The sequence below is a fragment of the Cataglyphis hispanica genome, chromosome 22 (genome assembly GCF_021464435.1).
Source record: "Cataglyphis hispanica isolate Lineage 1 chromosome 22, ULB_Chis1_1.0, whole genome shotgun sequence".
NCBI classification, from domain to species: domain Eukaryota; kingdom Metazoa; phylum Arthropoda; class Insecta; order Hymenoptera; family Formicidae; genus Cataglyphis; species Cataglyphis hispanica.
The window spans coordinates 1,137,926-1,153,654 of NC_065975.1; the positions used below are offsets into that span (position 1 = coordinate 1,137,926).

Below are 15,729 nucleotides of genomic sequence, written 5' to 3' on the forward strand. Positions count from 1 at the left end.
GTGTAAAGCATCGCGCACTGGGTCTCATTATATGTTTCGGAATAACAAACAGTAACCGTAACAGCATTCACTGGCTGCATACGTATACGCAAATGTAAAGAGCAATGTTTAATTGTTAGTTTGTTAAAACCGAATATAATTGCCTCCGTGTTTCACTCGAAAGCGCTATTACCGCGTATAAAGAAGGAAGCTCGTCTATTACATAAAATAATTGCTCAAATAGATGCAGGTGCTGCGTATTAAAATTAATTGATACTTAATCGTGTCGAGAAGTGGCCGAGTTAATTTTATTATTCCGATATAGCGTGAATTGTCAAAGAATCAATACTCTCGAAACGCTTTTGCGTCCGTGACTTAAAGGAAATATTTTTTTTATAGTCTTAATTGCTTCGAGTATTCGCTGAAATCCATTTAATTACTTTGCATCTCACTCGCAACGTACATAGAATATATCTACGAGCTATTAAAGAGCGGTCGATGAGAGAGTCGCTTTGCGGATATCGCGTCTGTGAAAGTGAGCGCTTTTATTAGCGAATGTTTGCCCCACGCATTGCAATTTCACACAACACGTCTGTTTTTTTTCATTGCAAACATAGTAAAACAGCTAAATAAAGTTAGTATCCGCATTTAAGCATTAAAGTAATGTCAAAGAACTGACTCACGTTAGATTAAGCATCAATTTTATTTTTTATCTTTATTAAAACAACCAACAAAAAAAGGCCAAAACATTTAAATAAAAATATGAAAAAAAAAAAAAATTAATTATGAAATTCTATTTGTTGACTGCTTTAAGAGAATATTAAAAGTAAGAGAAAGAGAGAGAGATACAATATATACATATATATTAAAATATTACATTATGAAGATATCTTATGCGATTCATACAAACTAGAAAATTTTACTTCATCCGAAGATAGCGGAGCAAAAGTGGATTTGATCCCCAATTTGCATCGGTAGTTGGTTCTCTCTCGCATAACCGCGTCCAATTGCCCTTTGCGAAATTTCCAGCCGCGAATTCACGCTCTCGACTGGGGGCGATCGAAGTACTAATCTAGGAGCAGCCATGTATAGTATCTGCGTACATTACACAGTTTGTTTCTAACTGCCCAAATTTTCTGCATTCAACTACGACCGACGCGACGCTTCGCGAACTCGACGTCTCAAAGATCTCCCGGTAGAGCAATTAAGTTGGCGAATGCGGCCATAAGTGAGCAATTAGATAGCATTGAATTTTGGTATACGCTAGAGTTAATACCACTCAAATGCATAGTACGATTCGTCCTGCCGATTACACTCTGACGATCTTATGTGGGCAAACATTCAACACGATCCTTTATAGTGAGTACACGTACAGAATAGCATTAGTGCTAAAGAAAATATGGCATATATACGTACGAAATACTGCCTGAATCTATAAGCAACTGATTTAGACTGATAATTACACGGGGAATATGCGGACTTTATCATCTCAAGACTCTATAGAAATACATAATTACTCGAAATCCATCCTTCGTGTGCGAGAAGAACCAAGATTTGTTAAAGATACCGTGAATTATATGTCTAGCTTTAATATTAATCAATTTCTGACTTGATTATAAAATAGATTGTCAGAGATATAATTTCTTAGAGTCTTGCAATTCAACTTCATATTTTATTACAAGATAAAATGTAAATAAAAATTAATATTTAAATTTTAGTACTTGATATATATATAAGTAATTATAATAACATAACCATATGTTTAATTTTTGTAAAAAAATTGTAGCAATCAAGAAAATTACACCGCGCGATGATATTTGTAGTGAATAGCAATTTACACGCAATTTTTGCCGATATCGAAAAGATTCATATATGTGGTAGTAATGCTTGCAAATATCATGGTTTATTCCAGTAATTGTCAAGTCATGTGTAGTTATTTCTGCTTCGGTGAATATTCGCTTGGATTCCATTTCTCTATATTGCAGATACCCCGAGGGACTAGCTTTCCACTATTTTTCTCACTACTGAGTATCGACGAAGGAATTCGTATCGCAAATGCGATCTAAAACTTATTAACAGAATTTCACAAAATAGCGATAAATATCGTTAATTTATCGACGACTGTAAATACAATTATGGTGAGTGCGTATCATTTATTATTGCTTTCGTGAAGATTATAAGCCACAATGATTAATGATAAAAGCAAACAATTTTCTTATAGAAATTCGACGTGAATTTGAGTATTTTTCACGATATATTTTGCGGGAAAACTTGTGGAACGTGAGAAGTATCAAAACATTTCTCAGAGATAGATCAACATTTCCATTCAACTATTTTTCTCTAGAAAGCTAACATTTTCGTTCAATAATCTCTCGACAATTTTTCGTTAGTTTTACGCATGATCGATCCGCTCGAAAAATAATTTAAAAAATGCGAACACTTCAACTTCACTTTTATTAAAATCTGTCAAAATTATCACGCCCGTTGCTTCGTAGTAACAAATTCGCGTAGTAACAAATATTAATTAATTTAATTTTACGATTGTTATAATATATGAATCAATATTTGTGCGTTTACACACACTAATTGATGAATGTCGAGAGATATGAAATGTAAAGTATCGTCCAACATGTAAAGAGTACAAATTCATTACAGAGACAAGTATATAGAAATTCCATAATCATTAAAGCATTTTTCAATCAAAAAAGGATGATGATTGTTACAACGGCAATAAATATAAATAATTCAAAGGTTTTATTAAATTAGAATGTATTAATATATAATGAAGTCTTGTTCTTAAGTTAATTTCGAGTATATATCTAAGTATAATCTAAGTTTAATACAAATTTCATTAAATACCTAATTGCCAAGAAATGTGATGTTGAAAATTGAGAAGACTAATAATTGCTTTCTCCAAAGTTTTCGCTCAACCACAATTAACTACAAGAATTCAAAAATAATTAAAGCATAATATAATAAGTCCAATACACCTGATACGCTGTTCTAATATCGAAAATATTTTTACGCTGTGTGTGTGTGTGTGTGATCTGGATATACAGCAATTTTAAAATTATCGACATAAATTTAAAAAAAAAAAAAAAATAGTTTTTTAAATTATTTTATTACGCAATTAAATAACATTCTCATTAAGATATATAATACCACGCTTTAAATCATGCCAATTTGAGTCGGACAACTACAATTCACTGCAAAAGGGGAACGGTAATCAGACATACCGCTCGAATCTACACGTTCTCGAGAAGGTGTTAACTGCAGATGCAGACATTAGCTTCCGCGCCTTTGGGACTTTGTCACAGCACGAAGAAGGGCGTGGCGTCTAATTGAAAGGGGATTAATTAAGGCGCGTACACGGTAAGAAAATCTCGCGCGCTACTCGAACGGTTTCCACCATCTCGTGGGATTTCTTGCCGAATTATGCACAAAGTCCCCTCTCCCCCACCCCTCCCATACTTTGCCTGGCCTTTCTGTTCACCTCGTGGAGTGCCGTGGGAAATGCTTCCCGCTCACTGGTGCGTTTTGTAGAACAGCATCAGCAGGTTCTGCAGGAGAGAAATAGAGAGAGAGAGAGAGAGAGGAGGAAGGAGGGGGAGAGCGATGGATAGAGGAGAGGAAGGCGAGACAGTTGGAATTTTGATAACGTTAGGGTCGAGGTTGCGTGCTTTGCCGCAGCAACCACGACATTTCTCTCGCAGTTATTCCACAGCAAAAAAAGAAATCCGCGCTCGCCCTGCCGCATACTTCGCGCCAGAATCCCTTCGGCATTGCCTCGCCTTGAAATTCAACATCGACTGGTTTTCTAACGAGAAAACCACACGCGCGTTCTCACGTGCGGCTTAGTATTTTCCTAAAAACGTATCGCGGCAAACAAAGAGTATTTGCGCAACGCAGCCGCGCTACAGTCCAAGATTATTTAACAGAATAATTGCGCGATCTTTACAGAATAATTGCCTACAATAATACATACAATTTTGTTAACATTCCGTTTCTCTTTATATATCTTGCATTCTGCCTCTCGCATCTTTTAAAATAATGAATAATAAATTCCGTATCTGCGAAAGTATCGCGGTGCAATGGTCGGACGTGAACAACACTGCGAATTTTCGCGGCGATAAAAAAAAAAACCGGCCGAGATACGCGTTATTTCGCATGCGTTATTCTTGCCATCGTGAGTTTCAAATAATTTCGTGGTGCTCAGCATCCGTTTACTGTATTCTTAGGACGGACCGCAGCGAAGCAATAAAATATCAGAGCTGAAGTCTCGCGGAATATTTTTGCAGGACACACATATATAGAGCGAGAGACGTAACGCACGACCAACTATTCCCGTACACGCGTTATATCGTCGCAATATTCGTCCGCACGGTCGAACGTCGCACTCTGTTTTGGACAGACAAGAACGTATGTTCCAAGTACTCGGAAAAGATTGATGGGCGGCAACGATATCGATGGTATTACGGTAAAATCTCGCAGTATAGTCAATAAGGCTAAATTCTCAATGATGACAAATAGTAAACGAAGAATTTTATCTCCAATACCCGATATATTAATGGTATAAAATTTTTCTCGAGAGTGTGTAGATATTGTATATTTTATATCAAATGTGTATGTTTTCTTACGTTTCGAATCATCTTCGTTTACAGTACGAGGTATTTATTGTTTCAATTTTTTTTTACTTTATTCCAATTACGATTGTATATTTTTATCCGAAGATGTAAAAAGAAACTGTACTCGTTCTCGCATCTGTTATACCGAGGACCGCATTCTTTCTCTTAGTTCCCTTGCAACGGCTGCAACGGCAATAATCACATAAATCCACCTCGCAAAAGACGCGTCGTATCAGCGCGCACACTCGTATACGTCGCACCGTTTATTATCGCATTCGCGCCAGTTGGACGGAGCCGTGTATATTATTAAACCATCTTCACCCTCGGCGTACGCCATCTCTTAACGTTTACGCACGTCGCTAAAATTACACGCGGGATCTTTCTTTTTCCTCAGTCTCGCGCTTGTCTCTTTACAATCCTCTCGGTTCCACTTGCGCGCACTCGCCGCGCGTTTCGTCTGTCACATGCTCGCAGAAACCACGAATACCACGGCGTGAACATTTTTCTCAAGAGTTCGAGACTGTATTATGGTTATAATTCTCCACAACTCTCTCGTTTTCAACGTAAATTTCTTGGTAGTTAAATATTTAGTAAAAATATATAAAATATTAAATTTTTCAGAATAATATAAAAATTAAAGAAGAGAATGCATGTATACATATATGTGTTTAATACATGTGTAATGAGTGTTTAATCTTTAATCATCATAAAATAAAAAATATTTAAAGTTTATCATACCCTTTTTTATCGTTGCTAGTCTCAAGTATGGACATCAAAGTCAAATTTTGTAATTGTTAATTCAATACTATATCGGAGAAAAAAAAAAAAAAAAAAATTCCCTCTGAACAAAAATATCATGTCGAAGTTTGAAATGCACAAAATGATTAAAAAAATCGATTGGAAACAAATAAATTTATCCGTGAAAGCTTTCGATATGTAGCATTCAACGTATTAGCTAATTTGTAAAAGTGATCTCGACCTTAAAGACTTGCGTATGTTGTGTATATGTAAAAAAAAAAGAAAAAAATACGAATAGAAATAAAACGAAATATAAATTTTCTCGACAAATTTGGAAGTTACTCCCCTACTGCACACACATATTACATCTTTCAATATTTATTATTTAAATAAAAAAGTGCAATCAAGTACTTCTTAAACTATGTAATAATAAATAAATGTATATATATCTCTCTCTTTCTTTCTTTATTAATATTATATGCGATGCGATGTGATCTCTCTTTCTGGACAGAAAATTTGATTAAGCGACCCTTAAGATGGTTAAAAGTTTTCAACCTTTAAGTAGAAACTTTCGCCGTATTATCTACTTAAAATATTTGCATCAAATACTTCTCGCATTCCTTGTAAAACAGATAACAACTTACTCGTAAGAAATAATAATATAAAATACATTTTCTTGAATTCCTATTGCATTCGTGGAAAGGCTGTGTGTTATTCTTATCATTTCTCTGTTACTCTCTTGGGCGATTCATAATGTGAAAAGCGTTACCATTCCAAACTATGTATACGCGCACGGTTTGCCAAGTCAATGCAACCAAGGAAATTTATGCGCGCAAACATCTCTGAAATCATGGGTAATTTAACGTGGAACGAGAAGAACCGCGAAGTCATTTAAAAGTTTGGAAAGTTGTCTTAGGCAAGAAAAACTTTTCTTGCTCATGCGCGTTAAAAGTTGGAGACGGGATCGATTATGATAATATACGTTTTCAACTTATGTATCGTTATGAAAAAAATATCTTAATTGCGGATAAAACGAAAGCGCATAAATATGGAGAAAATTATTACGCAAAGATATATTACTCCTATATTGCGCCTCTCTCTCTCTCTCTCTCTCTCTCTCTCTCTCTCTTTCTTCGTTATTTACTTCACGCCAGTATAAATTATAAGTAGTCTTCTGTGTGTTAGTTTAGTAGGCGTGTGCATGACACGCTCTTAGTAACGATAGCGCGACTACTTCGAACTGAATCCATTATGCCGTATACGAATATTACAAAGCTTACTGAATTGTAAATGAGGCTCCTGTACTTAGTAGGGTTAGCAACGGTAACTTCGGCTACTAGCCAACACCATTGCGTCTGCGAGCGCAATTCGAGTTCGTAAGTTCAGTTAATCTTTACTCATCTTGGTATTAAAGTCATAATGTAATCACGAGTGTTATGTGATACTTATTGTTCGCTGTAGCTCGCGTAATCATCAAGTGTTTCCTACATTTAGTATGCAGTACAAACATCATCAATTTTATCAAGTTCAATCATTTGAAGGGATTGTTTACGGATTAAACGCGTATGCGAAAAATGCAATAGAAAGCAATAGAAAGCAATGTAATATATAAAGCTATCGATTAGCATTAGAATAGTACAGTATTTTGATGTGTTTAAAGAGAAATATGCACTTAAGAGGATATTTAAAACTGCTGGCGATTCAATTTTAATCATCATCATATTGCATTAATATTTTCACGTCAACAAATAAAAATAAGTATAAAAATCAAGTAGCGCTCTTACAACAGTATTGTAAATTGTTAAAAGTTAAATTGATCCAACTAACCGTTCTACAATTTTCGAAAGGTTCTCGGCAAAATAGTTTGTTCACGATAACGAGAATTCTTGTCAACCTGCCGTTAGAGAAATAAATCGCCGTGTATCTATATAAAACCTCGATTCTTCCCGCCGAGTGTCTCTTTTCGCTTCGAAGCTTCGACAGATCCAAGACGTTTACCTGGCACGAGTCTCCAAAGACTCATTGCGCTAGAGTTTCGTGCTCCTTTTCCGCCGACCTCCTTTTTACTTCTTTCCCCGCTACCTCTTTTCCTACGTCGAGGCCTCTCCCTCAGGAATAAAGACGAAAATTGACAAATCCTTTGTTTCCATGTGCACGTTGCGCTGTCTGTATTCGTCTCGTAACGATAGTTCCTTTTTACAATCTAGTGAAATTGTACAAAGACGAATCTAAGACTCGAAGAAGAACCTCGTGTATGAAATAACTAATTTCAAAGTCTGGCAATATATTCAAATGTGATTTAAAATGTTTATAAAATTTCAGTTTTTTAAGTTAGATAATTAATTCAATATTTCTTTTAATTCAGATTTTTTAATTATAATAATAATGAGTTAAATTCACTTGAATATTTTCAGTTCGAATAAAATATTTAGTTTGACAGATTGCATAAATATTCAATGATTTTTAATATTTTTTTTATACTAAAAAATAATAATAATGTTGTTACTATTATATCTCTCGGACAAATTTTAAAACGCACGTTAAAATCATTTAAGAATCATCTTGCATTTATGGTAATTTATCAAGAACATTTGTACGTTAAGAATAGGATATTTACCGAACAGAGAATGCATATTATTATATATACGAATACAATTCGCGCATAACTTTAACTAAATTGTTGCACAGAATTTCTTTAAGCGACACACGTCTCGCTTGCATTTTGCGCATCTTTTTGAGACTCTCTCGCATCGTTGACGCTGTCATCATCACGGTTATACAGAGCCGCGGGCGAGAGACTATACCGCGACTAAACCGCAACTATACCGCAATTAAAATATGAGCGAAAGAGAGGAAAGTGCAAGGTTCATTCAAAGCGTTCCCGTTTTTTACTCGCCTTAGTAGCGTCGCGTAGAGGAGACTGCGAACCGTAAGACGCATTCACTGTTATCCCGCGGGGTCTTTCCACTAATGCGAGATGAAATTACAGACCTCGTCCGAGGTTCCGGTCGACGGTCGCATCGTCCACTCTAAAGACAGTGACACTTCTTTCCGTACCCCTTTTATTTTCCGGCATGTGTGTGGGTGCGTGAGAGAGGGTATTCCTTTCAACTGGTCGGATCGCCAGGTGGAACGAACGCTCTCGCTATCCCGTTTACAAAAAGCCGCCGCGCTCTTAATCCCGAACGGAAGGCAATCCTCGGCTCTACGAGTTTCAAAGAGGAGTTTTCTAGTTATTGGAGAATATTCTCCAGAGTTTAACGAGATAACTTATACTTTTACGATCAAAGATTGACATTGTACGGATATCGCGAAAGTCTTCCGGAAGTGCCGGACTATGCTTCAGCTTCCAGAAAGGCTCGAACGGGATCGGTTTTCGGAAAAGAGTGACTTCTATTTAAACTATATCTCGAGATCGGCAAACATGTTTCAATTAAAATGCTTGACTTGTACCTCTTCAATCTCGTATGAGCTTTTTAATATCTTGAATAAAAACGTAACCTCACTCGAGTATTAAGCCGATATTTACACAATTTAATTTTGATACTCGATTTAATATTATCTGAGAAAAAATCGTATAATAATGAATTTAAGAAAAATATTAAACCATGACTGAGAATAATAAAAAAAATAAAGCAACTTAATTTATTTAAAATATTTTGATTGAAATTTATTTTAATTATGATTAAACTTAAAAAATGATATTAACTTTGGCTTTCAAAGGGGGAAAACAAATTATGTAAAATCATTTTAATTATAATTATTTTAACTTACAAAATGCTGTTAAATTGTTTCGTACGCGTCTTTCTCAGCGATGAAAGCTTCTATTTCTTATTTTGTAAAAAATAATAGCAAAAAAGATTATAATGTAAAAAAGATTATAAAAAAAATCGTCTCCCCTAAAAATAAAACATCACACTGCAATATATTTAACCGATAAGCCGATCCGAGTTTTGATAATGAAACCTTGGGATTTTTTTTGCGAATGAGGTATTTAAAACAAAGTTTATGTACGCCCTTATTTGAGCACAGAGGATTATAAAGTTCATTACAGTACCGGGATAGAAAAAAAAAATTAATAGCATTCCGAAACTTTTGGGTTGATGGAAAAATGTGCAGCTTATAATGCAGTCGCGAAACGCATCGGTCGTATTCCTTGTTTTTACTCTTTCGTTGTATTGTCCGTTTTTGAATGCGGTCTGTTTTATATGCAACAACGCATGGAATTAAGGATCAGGATATGCCTTTTCAAAATTTCACCAAATAGATAGAGAAAAATGAAATAGATGTTTCTATATAATCTAATCTCAATGTGATTTTTAAAAATGGAAAAATACTTGAATGAAAAATAAAAATAAAACGAAAATAGAAAAATAAAAAAATAGAAGTAAAGTATAAAACTTGAAGAAATTCAAATAGAGAGAACTAATGTAACTAATCAAATAAATAGTAATTTTTAATCCTGATGTTAAATATTATTCTCTCTTTTCTCTAACAATTTGCTACAATGCTTCTTTACAAAAATAAAAATATTATATAAAGGTAGAATTTTTCCGTTAACAAATAAACAGGTTTATGCTTCTTTTCTTTTAATTTTAATTACTACGATTTTATTCTCTTCATTAGCCTCAACCCGGCGTATTTTTTTATATAAATAATAAAGCTTTGTATCTTTTATAAACATTGATAGCATACATATTATTCTGTCAGATATGCATAAAATCTCACCCAATAAACATGCGCAAATGGTATAGAGAAAATATAGAAAAAAGTAAAATATATTGCAATCTGCTTGATTGAGCTTTTAAAAATACGATAAATACGATAAATACGATGTGCGATGAACAAAGGGACTTTGATATTGCAAACTGCAGCACATTTACGTTTTACACAAATTTTAATCAGTATTTTAAACATATCTATATTTCAAAGGGAAATTTATACGAGAGGTCACGTAATACGTTAATTTAGGTAAGTACAGCAAGTTCGCCAAATACAAATGGTACATGACAAACCAAGCTAATGTGGATAATCACCGGACACGGCAGTTACTGCCACAGAAGCCAATGATTAAGATTAATATTAGCGAGTCTGACAGCAACGATGTTATCATGCGACACGCAGCACGATGGCAAGCCATTTGTATTAGACTTTGTATACGCCTGATAATAAGAATTTTACGATTGCGAGCATGATATTAATAACAGAGAGAACGTATTTCAGGTGTCTTAACTATTTTGTTTTAGTCACATATATCACGCTTGTTTTATATTTGTTTTTTTTTTAATAATTCAAATTAATTATATTCGAGCAGAATTTCTCGAAGAAGAAAATGTAAGCATTTTGATTACATTACATTATTTTTTCAAATTTTTATATTCAAATAAAATTGTTATATGACAACTAAATTAACGTGAATAATCACCGGATAACGTATAGTTACAATGATTAAGATTAATATCACCGAGCCTAGCAAGAACAATATTATCATGGGACACGACGGAAGAAGCAGCAAGAAACCCATAATGTATTTGTTCCATAAAATAGTACTCCGAATATACTGCTATTAATATTTATATTTTAATATTTGCAAACGTATAATAAAGGCAGCAACATAATAATGTGAAAATATAGAATAATAATGTAATATAACAAAAATACTAAAAGAAAATATTTTATTATTTCTTTTGTTTATGCAACTCTCCTACCATATAAATAAGAAATTAAATTACGTCTCCCCGATTCTTCGAGATATTCGCAATTCGAGGAGAGTTGCGTTTAATTTGCCATTTCCAGCGCTAAAATTTGAATCCGCGAATAATATTCTTGGTCGTTCACAACTCATTCCAATAACGCAGTCTCTCAATTATAACTACTCATGACAGCGGTTTCGCTTCCACTACACGCGTTGACTGGCTTTAAACAACATTGGTACCAAAGGTAGTTTTCGAAGCGCAACTGGATGCGCGAGTAAAGCCAAAGTTCTCGAAATGCACACTAAATTGCTCTAACATCGTGGCGTTTAGAGTTAATAGTTTCGATAGTAAAATAAAAACACTTTAAAAATTCATTTCTCTAGCCTGTAATTAATTAAGCCACCTGTCTCACGAGAACGTCAACTGGGGGGAACCGCCTAATGCCGCAACCGTGTCTCGGCAGATCAGCATGCCGCGTATGCATCTACGCGAAGCACTTGGTCGTGATATTCCTGGCTTAACACCGCCCTCATCAAAATTGTAATTAAACTCCATACACGTAATTCTCGATTCGGGCGGTTAATGCGTTCACGACAGCTAGGCGTGTAAATAAATTCGCGTAAAACGAGTGCGAGCGTAATTCTCTCACATTAAATGTTGGCGATCCTTTGTTGAGTGCGCGGCTCTAGTTTACGAATTCTCCTCGTTTTCATCCGCGCTGGTAGTGGGTTTTTTAACTCGCTAATTGCGCAAGCTGAGAATAATTATTACTTCCCCGTTATAAATTTAAACAAATTACTTTATCTAACATGCATATTGTATATATGGTAGAGCGTATAATACAACACAAATATAATGCAATAAAATATTGATCAAAATCATATCAAAAAATTTTTATAGAAGATGATTTGTATAACGCAGTTTTTATAATAAACGCTCATAAACCAGCTATATAATTAATTTCTTTATATAAATGTAAACAAAAATTATTTTTAAAAATTAAGATTTATATATTATATAATATTATTTTCATGTTAAATATTACCAGAAATTTTCTTTCTTTTATTTCGATATATTTATATAAATATGTAAAATTCTTTTTCATATAAAAAAACTACATTTTTTATAGCAATAAAAAATATGTGTGTGCATGTGTGCAAACAACCTTCATTTATACAATATATTCCAGCATAAAGATATATTATAAATTTAATCATATAAAATGTACAATTCTTCAAAGTCAGTTTATAAAAAAAACTATTTTTATAGATTTCGTTTATTGATAAATTAAATCAATAGAGAAAATAATTTACTTTATTATTTTTTTTTTAACTCTACAATTTTAAATTTAGTCATGATAGGTAAAGTACATCTCCTAAAATTGTATGTAAAAAATAATAAAATATTATATTACTTTAAAAAGTTAAACCCTTTATCGTCACATTAAATGAACCAAGTCGCGTATGCAGAAAAATTGTTATCCTAATTAATTTCTAGCAAAAAAAAAAGATAAGGCTATTAAATTTTCTTTGTGTGTTTATCTAAAAAGCAGACACCTCCGTTATTCTAAAAATGGCAAATCCGTTGATTCTATATTTTCTTCAAATATTCAGTCTTCCGTTGCCTATTTCGACTCCTCTGCGTTCTCATTTTCCTCTCAGCAAACACAGCAATCGTCGAAAAAGAGTCAAGAGAAATCAAATGAGTTTGCGCGGGAGTGACAATGGAGTTTCGCGACTGTAATCAAGCTACTACGAGTGACGCGGGAAAAGGGACCGTCGTGGAGGGTTCAGAGACTGTCCTTCTCCGCATTTGAATTTCCACGCAAAGGGAAACGAGCTGCCACCGATAACGTCTAGAAATCGTCCGCGGCGCAACGATAGAGACGTCGAATTAAGCGCGATGCAGACCCTTAATTAAACGCTCGAAATTGAGCTATCGATTAGATACTCTCTCTACGGCACAAGAACTTGTAGCCTTCTTTAGTGCGAGCGAAACTGTCTGAAAATGTCTGAATTATCAGCGCGCATATTCATCATTTAACGATATTTTCCTGAACATGAATAAAAAAAAAAAGTAGAAATTAAAATAGTTTTACACAAATCATTAATGCAATACAGAAACAGAAAATGAAACAATATTAATATTTTTATATTATTAAAAAAAAGCCAATGGAAAACTTTAAAAAATAATTGTAATCTAAACTTTCTTCTTTTCTGCTACTAATTTGTATCATTATTTCATGCCAATTACGTACAACAATTGTTATATGAAAGTATAAACAATATATCGCAACCGTAGTAAGTTTATATTTTATTCATCTACAAAAACAAAAAAAAAATTAGTATTTCAACGTGAAAAGATTAATTATTTTACGTAAGTTTCGATTTAATTGGTATGCTTTTTCGAAAGAGAAAAACAACAAAATGTATAAAGAAAATAGCTATAGCTTTATTTGAACTTGTCTCGAATTATTCCACACAATTGTTATGAAAAAATTTAGATTTAAATTTAATTTTTTTTTAAATAAAAGAATTTAAAAATTATCACTTCACATGACACGTGACTCAATGATTTGACGTTGAAATTCGCGCGGCATGATAAGGATCTGTAATGTAAAGGGTCTGCATCGTAACTTGTTCGCCGACTACTCCCGCTACCATTCGCGTTAACAACAAAGACGTCATAAAAGCGGCGAGAAATGTGCGCTAAAATGCGCGTTTCTGCGCGGGCCATCCACGAATGTTATATCTCTCTTTTGTCCGCGGCGTCGTGCAGCGCGATGGGCGCTGAAACGCGACCATGTAACCAGCGGGAGAGCTACTTTACGAGAAAAGACTTTTCCGCATTTTTTACACAGTCATCACCCCCGTTTTTCGTCTCCACCAAGCGGCGGAATCCTTGTCTGCAAGCGCGAAACGCCGCCGGGGCATCTTGGCGAGTTGCCGTTCGAAAAAGGAGATGAAAAATATTTATTATCCTCTCGTTGTGAGAGACAATGGCAACTATTATTACGCATGATGAAGGTATTTTCGTGATATCAAACTTTAACGATATTTTCTTTAACAAATTTTGAGATTTTCTTTTTAACAAAAGCACGTTTTGTGTGACAATATTTTTTTTCAACAATTTTATAATTAAATTTTATGAAAGAATTTCTTATGATTTCTAATGTATATCATTTTATATCCGCTGTTCTCTATATCTGATTAATATAAAATCCACATACATATGTATTGACGTCATTCAATGAATCAACATCGAGATAAAATTCTATCGTGTCGATACAGGAAATGTGATAGTCGTGTTATATAATTAAGTAAAAATATTTAAAGAATATTTATCACTTTCAAAAAAAAAATGAAGCATGCTATCGTCCTATATAAAGAAACAGTCATATCATTACGTAGATAGAACATGCATATAAAAGATAACAAATGTTAGATAAAACTTGTTAAAGATTTAAGAACTTGAGATTTTCAAAAGAATTATATCCTATCCCTCTTTAATCGAAATATCAACGAAAATCATATAAGTACTTCATATCGCACGGTGTGTATCGATGCACTAATCACACATACACACACACACACACACACACATAGCGAGATTCATTTCGTGGAAAGACCGCGAGAGATTATTTTTCAACATCCATCACTTACTTGTTACTGCGAAGAAAACGACGGCCGCTTCTAGCCACAGGTGGCGAATCTTCATCTTGATAGCGCGATAAGAAGTCCACGGAGTGTCAAATTTCCTCGATGAGTTCACCACCGGACTTTCTTCGAATTTAGAGGCGCACTTATTCACCACTCGCGGAATTAACGGAATGCGTAAACGAAACCACGCCGAATTACGCGACACCACATCTGTCTCCGATGTCGCGATATCTCCGATACGCTCCTCTCTCTTCTTCCCTTCGTCGACTACTGTTACTTATTCGAACGAACGCGATCGTTGTACATTCGCGAAGGGACTCGACATCGGCGATTATTCTCAAGCGTATCACCCTCCCACGCGCGTTGGAGAACGGCGCGCACCGGATTCACTGTCTAAACTTGTTAAACTTCACACTGTGTTCCGGGTTCCTTCGCTCGCTCACTTTCACCGCACCGGTAACGGTCGATTCAAATCATCTCCGAAGTGCGCCGAATTTATCACGCGCGCTCTGAACTTTTTCACTATCGCTCTCTTTTCGCCGCGCTTCTAGTTCTTTTTTCTTTTTCTCTTCTTCCAGCAATCGCGGAATGTGCCGCGATCGACAACGGGATATTCGTTGACGAGAGTTATCGATCACTGAGTGCCAATGTAACACGGCACGAGAGCACGAACGGAGATTTTAAGCACTGTTGACAAGATAATTGCACGTATATCTGCACTGGATTGCGACGGACGAGACTGAGCGTCGCCGCGCGAAGCCGTTCTGCCGCGAGTCGCGCTTGCGTCGACCGCCCTACAATTCCTCCCCCCCCCCGCCAACACTTCCCTCCACCAGCGCGCGCCGACGATCTCTCGCGGTCTGCCATCCCTCCCCCTTCCCTCGCCGCGCGCAGTCTCAAGCGTCGCTCCTTCGCTCCTTCCTTCACTATATCTCACACGCGCGGTTTGTCCCGCTCTCACCAGGATCGCTATCGCGCTCTCCCGTTTCCTCGTCTCCTTCCGTCGAACGTCCCGTACCGTCATCCGCGATC

The 15,729-nt window shown here is 35.3% G+C and overlaps 1 protein-coding gene across 2 annotated transcripts in view; it reads right to left on the minus strand.

The window, feature by feature from the left end:
• The window catches only part of LOC126857628 (platelet endothelial cell adhesion molecule-like), a 121,244-nt gene extending 105,793 nt beyond the window's left edge, over positions 1-15,451 (minus strand). For both annotated transcript variants that reach the window (XM_050607265.1, XM_050607263.1), the window contains exon 1: positions 14,701-15,451. In XM_050607265.1, coding sequence (XP_050463222.1) covers positions 14,701-14,755 — 55 coding nt within the window. In that variant the 5' untranslated portion in view covers positions 14,756-15,451. The remainder of the gene's footprint in view (positions 1-14,700) is intronic.
• Positions 15,452-15,729: the final 278 nt, after the last annotated feature.